Source organism: Rhineura floridana, chromosome 4 (genome assembly GCF_030035675.1).
Source record: "Rhineura floridana isolate rRhiFlo1 chromosome 4, rRhiFlo1.hap2, whole genome shotgun sequence".
In the NCBI taxonomy this organism is placed as follows: domain Eukaryota; kingdom Metazoa; phylum Chordata; class Lepidosauria; order Squamata; family Rhineuridae; genus Rhineura; species Rhineura floridana.
Genome location: NC_084483.1, coordinates 18,729,355 through 18,745,156, shown reverse-complemented (window position 1 = coordinate 18,745,156; position 15,802 = coordinate 18,729,355). Strand labels below are relative to the sequence as shown.

Below are 15,802 nucleotides of genomic sequence, written 5' to 3'. Positions count from 1 at the left end.
ACATGCATAGGTTTGTCTTGCTAGTTACATAAACCAAATTGTAGGATATAATGAGTTCCCTTGAATACAGAACAAATAAATTCTATATGCCAATTTATTCCTAAAGAAGAGGATTAGCATGTCTATACACACACACACAAAGACATGTGGGTAAATAACTTAATATGTACTTTGCGTACTTTGGGACTCCAGTCCAGCACACAGCAATCAGCTCAAATTAAACCCTGCCTCTGTAGGAATATCACAGTGACATTGCACACACTTACACAAATGATTAAAGATTGAAGTAATTCCATTTCCTAAAAGTTACAGGATTTATTTGTAAAGAAATATTGCATTTAATCTGACTAAAAATGAAATTTCTACCAAAGGAACATAATCAGACAAAGGACAATTCTGGCAAACGGGTTAAACATGTGGGTCATCCAAAGCAAATCAGAATTGTGGGAACTTTAGTTTTATTCTAAACAGTGGATGAAGATAAAAATTTTAAAGAAGTGAAAATCTTTCCATGAGTGCCTGATGTGAAAATCATAAGGAAATTAACCACAATAATTAGAAAAAATTAACAAAGTTAGAAATAGAGTAATATCTGTAGCAACTGGGTTGCACAAATTAAGACAGTATGATTAGCTTGTACTACAGATTCTACAATTTCTTGCTCATTCCAAATTAAAATACAGAAATACTGGAATAAAAGTTGCATTGTAGGATATAAACAGGCTACTGCAAATAGTGAGACAACCTGATCTTCACTGCTCCTTACTCTCTAATATTGTCTTTAATTCTGAAATATCTGAAGCAAACATTGCTATAATAGCTGGGCCGCTGGCACTCTGAAAAAAAGAAAACCTTAATTATACTTTGATTACAATGAGATGCTTTATTGTTTTTGGTATTCAAAGAACAGTTGCCTATTCAGTCACACAAAATAAAATGTAAGTGGAAGGTGTCAATTGTGAGATAGGAAATGTAAATATCCAAGAACCCTTACAGCAAAGAGCTTTGTTTTAGTGGCACTAATTAGCAATTATGTAGAATTAGGGCATTACTTATAATAATACATTCACCATACACAAACCTTTACAAAGATGTACTGACTGGCTTCTCGCTCTTTAGAAGCCCCAGGGGAGGGGAGGGGAATACCATGCAATGGCAACAACAATCTTTTTTTTTTCCTGAACAGTGCTACAGAAAAGAGTTTATTGTTTTCTATGAAATATTCTGAATTACAAGTGAATTAATTAGCTTAGTTTTGGCTTACAAATTGTCCTACCAGGATAGCATTCTCTGGGAATCCAAGGGTAGCATGCTGTGAGTAGTTTCAGAACTAGGAATCTGGAACCTACCCCACTTCTAGGCAGCAGTGCCAACACCCAGGAGAAAGGTGATTTTAAGCCTAAGGAACCAGAAGCAGCTCACCAAGTGGGGTGGAACTGCTACGCTAGCTTCCTGGCAGGTGAGAGAGGATGGAGAGGGATAAGGAAACTGCTTTGGTAAAAATGCACTAGCAGTGTCCTGGCCTACCCTGTTGGAACCAGACTCAGAATCACTGACATACTTTTCCCCGTCATGTTAAAAGCGAAATTTAACACTAGAGTGGTTCATAGATCAGCTTACAGATATAACAAATGTCTCTGCGACATCACAAGAAATTACTAGGCATGGCTACTCAATTGAAGACATTGTCACAGCAACCTGGGACCACTTAAATAAGGTTGGGATGGGCTCACTACTTGCGTGGGAACTGTCTCCCAAATCCGGACCGCACAAGAAAGTGGGCACTCTGGCGCATGGGTGGAGGACTGATCTCAGTCTACTCACACCTGCTCATCTGCCAGCACATCTTTGATGATGGGGGAAGAAACACGTGGGCCAGTTTATTCCCAGTCATCTCCTCCAGTCTTGCTGCCTGTTCCTCCCTCCCTGGAGGCGGCTTGGGAGAGCTGAAAGGCTCTGGAGGTGTGGTTGTCAGCCAGCTCCATCTGTTCAACAGCTAGTGGTGGCTCAGGGATGGAGCTGTCACTGACCAGACTACTGAAGTCTTCTCCAATTTCAACACCCCCCCTCCGCAGACTGCTAGGGCCCTCTCCAGGGTCCCAGTCCTCTTCCTTCTCTTGATCACTTTCCCAGGAGTTCTCTATGGGGCTCAGGACAAGCAGGACCACTGGATTGGCTCTGACAGTATGTTTGCACTGTGCCAATCTTATTGCCACCTCACTGCTCCCTGTCCTAGTAAGTATTAGTGACTCACCTGCTGGGAAGGTAGCACAGAGGCTCTGTACCATCTGGCAAGCCACTTGCTAACAAAGAACACATGCTAACCAAGGACACTTCTCACAAGTAATGGAGCTGAATCAACCACATAGCAGGTTACCTATAATTCTAGGGATAGCTGAGAAGTCAAGGAGCTGGGTCAACCATTGCATCAGAAATTGCTTACATATTTGTACAGAGATAGACCTGCTGCCTTCAAGCTTTGATTTACTTAAAAGGTTTTTAGACTGTTTTTTAGGCAAAGCTACCTCTCAAACTTCAACAGTAAAACCAGTTAAAACAATTAAAAAATCAAATTTCATCCCAAGAACATATAAACAAAATAACCCATCAAGCACTAAAGAACAGAATCCAATAACCTAGATTACAAGACTGTGATGCTACTAGTGGGTGGTTCTTCTGACCAGATGGTGGATGTCCAACCTGTCCTGGATGGGGTTGCACTCCCCCTGAAGGAGCAGGTTCGTAGCTTGGGGGTTCTCCAAGAATCATCTCTGTCACTTGAGGCTCAGGTAGCCTCGGTGGCACGGAGTGCCTTCTACCAACTTTAGTTGGTGGCCCAACTACGTCCCTATCTGGACAGGGATAACCTGGCTTCAGTTGTCCACGCTCTGGTAACCTCCAAATTAGATTACTGCAATGCACTCTATGTGGGGCTGCCTTTGAAGACAGTTCGGAAGCTGCAGCTTGTGCAAAATGCAGCGGCCAGATTGCTAACAGGGACCAGATGGTCCGAACATATAAAACCGACTCTGGCCCGGTTGCATTGGCTGCCTGTATGTTTCCGAGCTCAATTCAAGGTGCTGGTTTTGACCTATAAAGCCTTACATGGCTTGGGACCACAATACCTGATGGAATGCCTCTCCCGATATGAACCCACCCGTACACTACAGTCAAGATCAAAGGCCCTCCTCCGGGTGCCTACTCCAAGGGACGCTTGGAGGGTGGCAAAAAGGGAGAGGGCCTTCTCAGTGGTGGCCCCCAAATTATGGAATGATCTTTCTGATGAGGTGTGCCTGGTGCCAACACTGTTATCTTTTCGGCACCAGGTCAAGACTTTCCTCTTCTCCCAGGCATTTTAGCATGTGTTTTATACTGTTTAAATTTTTAAATTGTGTTTTAAATTGTTTTTATAAGATCTGTTTTAAATTGTATTTGTTTTAATGTTTTTAGTTACTGTAAAGCACCCAGAGAGCTTCAGCTATGGGGTGGTATACAAGTATAATAAAATAAATAAATAAATAAATAACCCCCATGATGGGGGGGGGAGGGTGAGGGTTAAGGTCTGTTTAAGAGAGGAAGGCAATAGCTGAAAAGGCCATCAATTTAATTGTTTTTACAGGTTTGCATCTCAACCTGTCTTCCAAATTAGCACTTAAACTATAAGCAGATTGATATATGTACAGCTGGTCCTTAAGGTAACTATATCCCAACTATTTAGAATTTCAAAGATCATAAAGTTCACTTTGAATTAGGCCCAGAAATACGCTGGCAACCAGTACAATGGGCACAAAATTGCTATAATGAGTTCTGATCATCTGGCCCCACTAGCAGAGATATAAACTGAATAAATAAATAGAAACAAAATACTTGTTAATAGGGAGGCTGCATTTTGCACCAGCTGAAGTTTCCAAACCATCTTCAAATGCATTCCCACATGAAGTCCATTACAGTAGTCTATCCTGGAAGTCACTACTGCATTGATAGCTATATCAAGGTCTCTCCAGATAGGATTGCAGCTGGTGTACCAGGCAAAGCTCATATAAAAAGCCGATACACCACCTTGTTGTATTTTTACAAAACAGCAGTTTATAAATAAGTAAGTGCCCTTGGCCACCACTACCACCTGAGCTTCCCCAGTTAGTGCCCAGGATCACACCCAAACAGCAGACTTGGTCCTTCAGGGGGAGTGCAATCCCATTTAACACTGATTGAACCCCTCCATCCAGATCAATTCTACCACCACCACCTCCTCACAACATCTCCATCTGGTCTGGATTAAATTTCACCTTGTCCATCCTCATTCACCCCAGTATAGCCTCCAGGCACTGATTCAAAATTTAAAAGCTTCCCTGGGACAAGCAGATGAAAAAGCGAGGTAGAGATATGTCATCTGCATTTTGATGCCACTTTAGCGCAAACCCCCAGGTAACTTCTTCCAGCAGTTTCATATAGATATTAAAAAGACCGGGGGGGGGGGAGCCAGAACCATTAGGCACCCCATAGGTGAATAGCCAAAAGATGGATCAGAAACCTCCCAGTACTAAGTTCTGAGATCAATTCTCTAAGAAAGACCAAAGCCATCGCAACATTCTGCCTTCTAGTCCCAACAACTGAAATCATGGTCAACAGTATCTAAAGCCACTGAGAGGCCCAGGAGAACCAACAGGTTCATATTTCCACCACCCATTCATAAAACTATATCAGCAAGATTTAAAGGGGTAGCAACAGAAAGCTATGCATCTGCCAAAGCCTGCCAAAACTTCTGGCATCTAGGACCAAGGGGTAAATCAGTGAGGGGGAGGGAGGCTCAAATAATCCTCAGTTTGGGGGGTTGCTAAGCAATAATTCCAAGATTTTCACCACTGTCCTGGAAAGAGTGGCCAGGTGCTATGGCCTCTTCCTCTCAGGACTGTGGAAGAAAGGAATCCTGATCCATTTGGGCTCCAGGATTTGTTTGCTGTTGGTATAGTTCAGCAGTGAGGTATCTAGTGATCTTCTAAGCGGGGCTCCTTGAGTTCTGACAGTCATGAGTCAAATGTAAATACTTACACCTCCTGAGGGAGTATCTTGTATTTTTTTAAAAATAGCTATGTCATAATTAAAGAAGCATAAAAAAAGATTAGTGAATGAAGGTAGGCTCAGTCTGAAGATCTTCTAAGGGGAAAAAAAAGCCCTTCCCCTGGTGGCTTCCTTGTTGTCTGTGAATGTGATTTTTCTAGTGGGATATTTTGGTATAGCCATTGGGGAGAATGGTAATTCTCTGTGAAGGAAGCCCAAGAGGAGTGGCATAATGTGAGTGAATCATTTTATTTTTGTGTAAAGTTGAAAAGCATCTTTTCCCCTTTATTGAGTTAAGCTAGATGACAGTAGGATGATGGCTGATTTTCATTTCAATCAGCAGCCTGTGATTACTACCTTAATTAGAATATAGAAATAGAAAGCAGCTAATTTTGAGCTACCCAGGCGAATGTTGTTTTAAAAAGGGAATATAGTCCTGCTAATCTAAGGATCCTTACATGCAAAAATGACTAAAATAGAATTGTTTTTTTTAAAAATTACATCACTGCCATTATGATCTGCAAAGACCTCAAACAAACTAAGACCATGTTCAAAGATTTATTTCTTATTTTATGAACATACAGCCTAACACAAGCAAAACAGTAATATCTTATGTATTATAAAAGGTTTAGTCAAATTTTTTACTTTGAGAATGTTTAATGAACTTTGCTAAAATAAGAGAATGCAGGCAGTGCAGATGAGATTCTTTGCCAATAGATGAAATGGAGGCGGGAGGGGATCTAGTTTTACTTCAACAAAAGGGACAGGCTTGCTCATAAACATTCCCTAAAACCAGAATATCTGCAATAAATGTACAAAAAGACCAAGCTTGTTTTGTGAAGGTTTCCAACTTTCATTGTCGTTTGTAAGAGAGACCCCTAAAGCACTGTATACTTAGCAATCACAGAATGACCCAGGTCTACTCCATGTACATTAGTGCTCTTCATTATAAGGAAGTGGCTAATTGTCCTGGCCATTTTTATGAGCTGACTCAATTTGTTTTTACATGTCCAAAATGTGTAAAGAATATGAAAAGCCTATCTGCGTTCTGTTATTCTATATTAAGACTTTCATAAAACAGCTGCAACACTAGGGGACTGAAGAAGACTGCCCCTGGGAACAAGTATCTGAGCATCTGGATGCTTGCTGCTCGCTCCTTTGGGTTGCTGTCTCTCGAGAAAGCTGAAGTTCCTGGTAAGTGCTGCAAGGACTGGGACCCCCTGTTTGACAGTTGCTCCAGAAAAAGGCTGCAGTTAATCTTGCAGCCTCTTGCATCAGCTGCTGGGTGGGTCAGGAAGCATAAAAGCCCAGCTGCCCTTAGGTGGTGGGTCTGCCGCCACCGGGGTCGCCACCAAAGGGGATTTTCCTGTGGGGAGCCCCTTAGAGAGTCCCGAGGGTGAGGGCACTACCCCCTTCCATTACCTTTTTTTTTTTAAAAAAATGTTTTCTGTTAAACCAATCTAGAGGAGATTGGTGGTAGGGAGGGCGTGTGGTGCATGTGTAGTTCCTGCACAGGATGAGAGCCTGTGCAGTGAACTGAATGATAGGAGAAAGTCACCAGATGCCTTCAGAGTGAGAGTCTGTAACTGGCAGAAGGCTGGTCCTCCCTGGGTGTGAGACAGGAGGGGGGGAGTAGATGTGAAAAAGTTTGAATGGGTATGACTATTCCCAATTCTTGCAGAGGCCTACTGGGATAATTGCCTCCAGCAGGTTTTGTTGGTGGGCTCGTGTTGGGTCCATATCAAGTGTTTAGGAAGAGTCTTAGTACAGAGGAACAGGGGTGATGCCACCCCAATTTCAGTGATCACAAGTAGAGGAAATATAACCATGGGGATGTGGTAAATTACCATAGAAGATGGCGAGGCTATCTGTGCCTTCTTCCTTGCTGCCACTCCTTTCATGGATGGGTTCCTCATTGCTCATCTGCTGTGCCCACTGGCCTGTGTGTGTTGTTGTTTAACGTCAGATTGGTACACAATAAGACCACTCTCATCCATGATTTGATTGTGGATGAAGGTGCCGATTTGGTGTTCATTACCGAGACCTGGGTGGGTGAGCTGAGAGGAGTTGATCTGACCCAGCTTTACCCATCTGGATACTCGCTGCAATACCAGCACAGGCTGCAGGCACGGAGGGGGGAGGGAGTTGCTGTGGTCTACAGAACTTCCATCTCTGTCACCAGGAAATCACTCTGTCTTAGAGCTGGCTGTGAGGGCCTGCACCTGGTGTCGGGCAGAGGAGACAGTGAACTAGGGTTGCTGCTGGTGTACCGTCCACTCTGCTGCCCGGCAGCTTCTCTGATTGAGCTGGCAGAGACTGTCTCAGCTGTGGTGTTGGAGAAGCCCAGAAAGATAGTGCGGGTGATTTCAATGTCCATGCTCTAGTGTTCCGGCTTGGGACTTCATGGCCTCCATGATGACCATGGGGCTGTCTCAAGTTGTCACTGGACCAACACCCTCGACTTGGTTTTTGCTCCAGATGGAGAAAGGGGTGGTCTAGAGATGAGGGAACGGATGTCAGACCACTTCCTGGTGAAGTTTAGACATGGCTCTGATCCTTCCCTGCAGGGGTGGTGGACAGATTAAGATGGTCCAACCCTGGAGTCTAATGGAATCCACAGGATTCCTGAATGCCCTAGGGGAGTTCCCAGTAGATAGAGCAGGTGACCCTATTGAACCGCTTCTCATGCTGTGGAATAGCGAGGCACGTCGGGCTTTTGACACGGTTGCCCCTTCAGCATTGTGGAGCCCGGTTTACACCTTGGTACACCAGTGAACTAAGGGCAATGAAAAAGCCTGGATGACAGCTAGAGCACAAGTGGTGAAAGATGTGCTGTGAAGCTGATTGGGCACGAGTAAAACACCATAACCATGCCTACTGTGTGGCAGTGTGGGCAGCAAAGAAGGCCCACTTCTCTGCCTCTATCACATCCTCAAGTAGCCATCCGGTGGAGCTTTTCTGTATTGTCAGGAGTCTGTTGACATCAACTCCAGGAAATGGAGTTTTAGACCCTTCAGAGGCTCAATGTGAATTGTTTGCAAGGCACTTTCAGGATAAAGTTGCTCGCCTCCATAGCAGTCTTGATGCCCCATCCACATCTACTGTAGTCCCCAATGAGGTGTCCAGTGCAACATCTCTGCAACTTCTTGGGAATGGTTTCAGGTGATGCGGCTTGATGATGTGGACAAGATGTCTCCAATGATGAGGCCAGCACCATGTCCTCTTGACCCTTGCCCTTCTTGTCTTATTAAAGCTTGCCGAGGGGGGTTAACCAAGTGGATCCAGGGTGTGCTCAACACATCATTGCAGGAGGGAGTGGCTCCAGCTACTTTGAAAGAGGCAGTGATCCAACCGCTCCTGAAAAAGCCCACCCTGGACCCACTGGTTTGTGACAACTACCGACCGGTTGCAAATGCCCCCTTTTTAGGGAAGGTGACTGAGAGAGTTGCGGCGCAGCAATTGCAAGTACTCTTGGATTAAGCAGATTATCTTGACCCATTCCATACTGGGTTCAGGTCTGGTTAAGGGACTGAATCGGCCTTGGTCACCCGGATGAATGACCTTGGAGGAACTGTTTTACAGTGGTTCTGATCCTATCTCCAAGGTCAGTCTCAGAGAATAGCATTGGGTGACTGTCTTTTGGCACCCTGGCAGTTGTGCTGTGGGGTGCTGCAGGGTACCATCTTGTCCCCCATGCTGTTTAACATCTATATGAAGTCCTTGAGAGTGGTCATCAGGAGATTTGGGGCAAGGTGTCAGCAGTATGCTGACAATACCCAGCTCTATTTCTCTGTAGCATCTGAATCGGAAGAGGCTGTGCAAGTCTGGGACCACTGCCTGGACTCGGTGGTGGGCTGGATGAGGGCCAATAAACTGAGTCTGAATCCTAGCAAGATGGAGGCACTGTGGGTTGGTGGTTCCCGAGTTCAGATAATTGGTCAGTTGCCTGCTTTGGATGGGTTATACTCCCTCTGAAAGCGCAGGTTCGTAGTCTGGGGTGCTCCTGTATCCATCCTGGTCACTAGAGGCCCAGGTGACCTCCATGGCTAGGAGCACCTTTTACCAGCTTTGGCTGATAAGACAGCTGTGGCTATTTCTGGACTGGGATAGCCTGACCACTGTTGTCCATGCATTGGTAACCTCCAGGCTGGATTACTGTAATGCGCTCTATGTGGGGCTACCCTTGAGGTTGGTCCAGAAGTTGCAGCTCATGCAAAATGTGGCGGCGAGACTGCTCACCGTGGCAGGGTATTGCCAACATGTCACCTAGCTGTTGAAAGAATTTTACTGGCTACCCATTTGCTACCGGGCCAAGTTCAAGGTTCTAGTTTTGGTGTACAAAGCCCTATACAGCTTGGGACCAGGATACCTGAAATACCGTCTTACCCAGTCAGTCACTGCGCTCTGCAGGTGAGGGCCTCCTGCAGATACCATCTTATCAGGAGGTTCGTTCTGCACAATATAGGACCTTTAGTGTGGCGGCACCTACCCTGTGGAATTCCCTCCCCTTATATATTAGGCAGGCACCATCTCTGTTATCTTTTCACTGCCTATTGAGGACTTTCCTCTTTCAACAAACTTTTTAAGTTGATACCTATCCCAGTCTGTGTCTGTGTTGGAATTACTTTTTAATATGTTGTTTATAAAAATCTTTTCTTTTTCTAAACAATATGTTTTTAACCCTTTTTATTTAAGATCTTTTTAAAGCTTTTTAAAAAAAATGTTTTTAAAAGTTGTTTTGTTTTAATGTATTTTAAGGTCTGGATTTTTTTGATGTTTTAAAGTGTTTTTGGTGCTCCTGCTGAGAGAAAGGGCGGGGATATAAATCAAAGAAATGATGCATCCCAGACAAAAAAAATCCTTTGATCACTTTGTATCTGTCCCGGGATTTGCCTGCCCCAATCCACTCAAAATGTGATGCGTGGAGCTCAGCCCCTGCTGCAAAAGATTAAAAGGATTAATTTTCCCAAAATTTCAGCATGATGGAACATGATGTTTCATGAAACATTTCCCTATACTATTATTTGACGCACATGTGTTTTTTTAAAAAAAAATCTACAGTACTATATTTTATGAGCATGATGCTATACCAGGAGGACTACTTAAAACACACCCAAATCTTTTCTTTCATTAAAAAAACCTTAAGTATTCCTGATCATCTGCTCTGGAGGCAAATTGATCAGAAGTCTACCTCTTAGAGATGATGTTCCTTTCTGCACAGGCCTATCACAACTAATTTGGTCTGCCACCAATGAGCAATAAAAGAAGACGAACTCAATATGAACTCAGGGCTGGGACTACGTCAGTTCAATGTTCTGTACAGCTCCTAGTACACTACTCATGCCAAGTAATCATTAAATATAAGTAGTAACTTAGAAAGTAAAAGCAGTAGAGGAGAATAATACCAGTCAAGAAACTAAACAAAACTTCACATAAGCGCCTGAACAGTACAAGGAAGATTTGCTTAGCCAAAACTGATTATTTCATTAGGTCCTTCTCATCTCTGTCAACATCATATCACTGGCAGAAGGTCTTTTTCTTAAAATGCAACTTTTAAAGAGAAGTGGCAAAAACTTTTTAGCATAGTGAATTTCAAAGATTTCTACCAAGAAATGAGAAACCAACACTGACATCATTAACTAGACGTGCTGCAGTTCCTTTGTAATATTATAATGAGGAAGCAAGTGGCAGTATCTCTAACCTTGTCAAATTACCACCCAAAACAGCATTCTATCCATTTGAGGAGCTTAAAATGCCTTTTGTAAACGCATTCCTAGAGGATAATTTCCTGCAAGACAGGGTCCAATTCTATTGTGTGATCTGAAGGATTGTATTAAACCTTCAGAGTACTTTGTAAAATGTGAAAATGCAGTTTACTAAAAAGAGATAACCTAGGAGGCTGCAGTGAATTAGCCTGGTACTGCTGACGATTGCCATTCTTGTAAACTCAATGCAAAGGATTTCTATTCCTACAATATATTGCCATTTACTAACCTCCAAACTCGATTTACCTTCTAGCTGCAAGTCAGCAAACTTCAGTGTAAAACATGACCAGAAATTAGTTCCACTAAGGGCTGTATTTCAAGACCAGATCTGAGCAATTTGGAAAGAACAACTAAATACAAGTCATTATTTACTCTGTGGTTTTTCCAAGGGAATACTTCGGTTTGAGTTTGTGATGCTGTGATGGTCTATCTCTTACAGGAAATGCATAAAGTGTTTCCACCATGCTGAGTTCTCCATTCAGCATGCAATAACTTTTATGCTATATTGTAATCAGAGATGCTTTGTAACAATTTTGCAAATAAGAGATGCTAATTTGTATGGATTATTGAATACTAAATCCTAAATATATCTACTTGAAATTTTTGTTGAAAATCAACAAAACATACTTTCTAAGTAAATGTGATTAGGATTATAGCCACATAGCTTTGAAATCTTGAAGCAACTGGGACATATGTATGTATAAGCCAGAATAGTTACTCTGCCAATTAAAGAAGGGAGTCCAGCTGCAATCCTAATCCCACTTTCCCGGGAGTAAACTCCACTGAATTCAATAGGATTTACTTCTGAGTAGACAAGATTAGGATTCTGCTATCAGTCACTTTATACTCTTAAAGTAGTCCCACTTAGCTATCCAAAGGAAGCAAATAGGCCCCTAAATTTCATTTGAGCACTAGAGTACCTGCTTTTAAAAATCTTGTCTTACTTTTCTAACTAATTTACAGTTGCTGAAAAAATGGTTGGATCCTAAGTAGGGTTGCCAGGCTCAGGGCCTGAAAATGATTCTGTATCTTTAAGAGAAGAGAAAATTAAGTCAAGTAAAGGTTTTCTTGCAACACTGTAATAGGAAACACCACAAGGTGGAATTCTCCCTCCCCCCCCCCCCCGCACAACTTTTAAAGATACAGAAGACCTGCACTTGGCTGAATTTTCTCTTCTCTTAAAGATACAGAATCATTCTCAGGCCTTGAGCCTGGCAACCCTAATGCTAAGAAGTATGAGCAAAAGAACAATAACCCCAAGTGCTCTTCAACAAATGGTTATGCAAGCGATGATGCAGTGCTACAGTAGATAGATACAGTATAGCATTCTGCTATATTGCTTATGCAAGAGTTCGCACAAGTTCCTGCTTAAGCAAAAGAGTCATGCAACGCTCTAGTGCAAGGTATATAAACCAACCCATATATCAGCAGCAGATTCCTTCCATACCACATGACAAAATAACTGACAAAATAGCAAGCAAAAACTTTGGAGGACAATATGTTTACCAGCCACATAATAGTTTTAAAATATGGACATTCTGCTGTAATCTGGCTGTGCAACACATGTTCCAATGACAACAGGATCCATTTTATATACTACTTCCACATTTCAGGAATCAGTACAACTGCACTTTCTCATGGTTTTCAAAAAATGGCAAACTTCAACTTTAAGGATTGTGAACATTCATCTATAGCCATACCTCATGATAATTCTTGCTTAACCATTCCTTGATTGTGGTAAGTGCAATGACTGCAGCTGGCTCATTCGGAAAACCTAAGCAAAGAAAGAAATAGAAGTTTTATGCATGCATTTGAGCATCTTCAAACATAACAGCATAACTTGGAAAAATGTATGCATATATATGTAGATTAATATGAATAGCCTTTCCTAATTTAGGAGCAAGCCATTACTAAATCCATTACCAAACCATTACCATTACTAAATGACCCTTTATGTATTGTTTAGAAGTCAGATTTATTTTAACTTTATTACCTCTATCTTTGTTAAAAAGTCAATTACAGTGCAATGCAATGTATGTTTACTCAGAAGTAACTCCCATTAGGTTCAGTGGCATTTACTCTTGGGTAAATCTGTACAGGATTGCAGCTTTGGTGATTTAAATTTAAGTTTGCTGGTCAAAGGGTATGGGATACTGGGGAAGAGCAAGCCCCAGAACGGGACTCCAGGGGATGAAGAATTAAGAGAGAGAATGTTGAGTAAGGAATTGAAAAAAAAATTGTGGAAAGAAATATACACACACACAAACTACTAGAATAATTTTAATAAAATTAACTGTTATGCACAGGCATATTAGTCATACTAAGAACTTTTTTTGCAATAAATATTTCTTTATTTAATTTCATATAATTTATGGAAAAGTTATTGTCTCACTTAAAATAGAATCCCCTGCATATATAATAAAAGCAATCACTCCACAGCAATTGAGCATAATATATACGTCTAAACTTAAAACAGGCCTCACTTTAACACAACACCATATTAAAACAATTATTAATTAGGATTGCTAACTACTCTGATTTTGCCAGGATGGTTAGGAAATTTATTTTCTTATGCTGCCTCAAAGAGAAATGCTCTGACTGAGGAACCAAACTTGCCTGGCTAAGCAATAAATAATATTGAAACCTGCTCCCTCACAGTGACACCAAGGCCCAGTTCAGACATAAAGGGAAACCATAGTTTCCTGCTGCATGTATGAACTGCAGCTCTGGCACTCCCCCCTCTGTTCTCCTCTTCTTTCCAAACTTGAGGAATTGTCATTTGTTAAAACATTAATTAGTGAGAATAAACTAGGATCAAACCATATAGCTTGTGATGTTCATTAACTGGAGGTTAAATAAACCCATTTCCCCAAGTCTGAACATCACATGGAATCATGGTTTGTTTAAAACTGAAGCAAAAGCTGCCAGTTGTCTCAAAGATGCAAAAGAGGAGGAGAAGAGAGGTGAAGGGGAGTATGTGAGACCAAGATTCAGGTTCACTCACATAGCAGGCCAGGATGGCACTTTCTCATATCACGATTTTGTGTGTGCGTGTAAGTACTAGAGTGCACACTATGCATGCAGAGTGTTTCAAGCTCATATTTGTATCACCCAATATTGGGAAGGATCCCAGAGCTCTGTATGCATATGTCAATGAATTCTAGAAGAAAACCACATTTTGCAGAGTCAGACTAATGGTATCATGTACTCCAATTATTTCAGCAGGTCTCAAATCCAATTCTGCAGGATTTCAGGCAGAAATGTTTCCTATTCTTGCAATCAAAGAGCAGTTAACCTTGACATGCTGAGGACTGAAAGTAATGAGATTCATTTCTGCACAGCATGGATCCTACCATTGATCTGCACCCCCTCACAGATTACTATATGTACAGTTTGCCGGATACTGCTTTGTACACAGACTCTCTAATAAGAGATTTTTCTTCTTGAAAGGCTTCACATAAAACAATTCCCAATCTTCAGGAAAATACTATTTTTTATTCCTTTAGGGTTGTTGTCACAGGCTGTAACGTACTGTGATACAATGAAAAGCACTTCTTCTGGCCACTTCCAGCTGGATTCTTTGCTACACTGGATATTATGGAAATGAGAAAGTGCAGTATCTACTTTAAAATGGGTTCTTCTTCATCATCATTATCATTAGCTGCTAACTCCAGATGAATTAATTTTAAATGTGCTAAAAAGGATTCTATTTTGCCTCCATCTGCTTTGTAGCAGATCAACAACCACTGATATACACAGAAAAAAAATTCTTAACACTGATACTTTCAGTTTCTGAATAAATCTGGGATTGCTAGATGTGATGTCCTTCCCTGGTTCTCCCTGTCAGGTTCCCACCTGCTTGTGGCTACTGCCTTTCACTAGGCACCACAAGGGACACCACCAGTCAGGACTGTCCTTTATATGGTTTCTCACTCCGCTCTAGCACAGATTTCACTAGATCCCACTGCTAGGCAACACCACCAGTCACTTCCTGTAACCAATACTCCCAGAGACCTTGCCTAAGCCTCTCTATAGCTTGTTACTTTGTGACTGTGTGCCTATGCTGTTCCCAACCCCCTTGTATCTTTATATATAAAGCATACAACTCTGGGTTGCTCTGGATACTTGACTTGTTACAATATCTCCCTTCACTGCTGCCACAAGTAGATACTGTTTCTGTTCAGCCTTGGTAATTACCTTGCCCTCCCTTCTGGTCTGTATATTCCCCCAGCCAAGGATCAGGCCTTTGGTAAACCAAATAAGTATTTATTTACTAACAACAGGAAATAACAAGATTACTTAGGAATGTTTCACAAGCATATGGTTTCATATATGGTCACTCTTTATGTTCCTGTTCATATATATATGCTCTTTAAATATCAGCCAAATACAATCCAAACTTCCCTCAGAACTCTGCCAACCAACCCTCACCAAATGACCTCACTCCAAACAACTTCTCCCCCCCCATCACTCACAAACCTCCATTTATACCTTCAGCCAGCCAGCCAGCCAATCATCATCCAGCATACTTCAGCTTCTCACCCATGTACTCCCCCTTTCTCCCTCAGTCAATTACCATACATCACCCAATAGACCCGCACTTACCACATTTACAGATGCTTAACCTACAGGAATATCACACTAGACAGGTTATGCTACATATATTTTATAACTGTCATATTCTTTTTTTTTGTTTTGTATATGATTCACTTTGTTTTCATTTTATGTACATTGTTTAGAGATTCATTGCTCAATTATGTTACTTAAAATGTGGATTATTGTTCTTATGATTAGCAATTGTATTGAATGTAGAATTTATACTGATTTTTGTTGAAATGCAAACCACTTTGAGATTTTTTGAAATATAAAGTGTTGGCAAGTAAAGGGTTCCTGAGAGTATTTTTTCCATGGCAGAGTTACAAGGCCAAGACGCTCAGAGTCCGTGCAGATCTCAAGGACAAGTATCCAAGGCAACCAGC

At 41.8% G+C, this 15,802-nt stretch overlaps 1 protein-coding gene across 2 annotated transcripts in view; it reads right to left on the bottom strand.

Moving 5' to 3' along the window:
- Positions 1–370: 370 nt before the first annotated feature.
- Positions 371–15,802, bottom strand: part of MACROD2 (mono-ADP ribosylhydrolase 2) — a 946,657-nt gene continuing 931,225 nt past the window's right edge. Inside the window, exons 7-8 of one of the 2 annotated variants that reach the window (XM_061622593.1) lie at positions 12,524–12,597; positions 371–836 (exon numbers count right to left, since the gene is read on the bottom strand). In XM_061622593.1, the coding sequence (XP_061478577.1) occupies positions 753–836; positions 12,524–12,597 (158 nt within the window). In that variant the 3' untranslated portion in view covers positions 371–752. The remainder of the gene's footprint in view (positions 837–12,523; positions 12,598–15,802) is intronic. The other variant, XM_061622591.1, reaches the window with a different exon arrangement.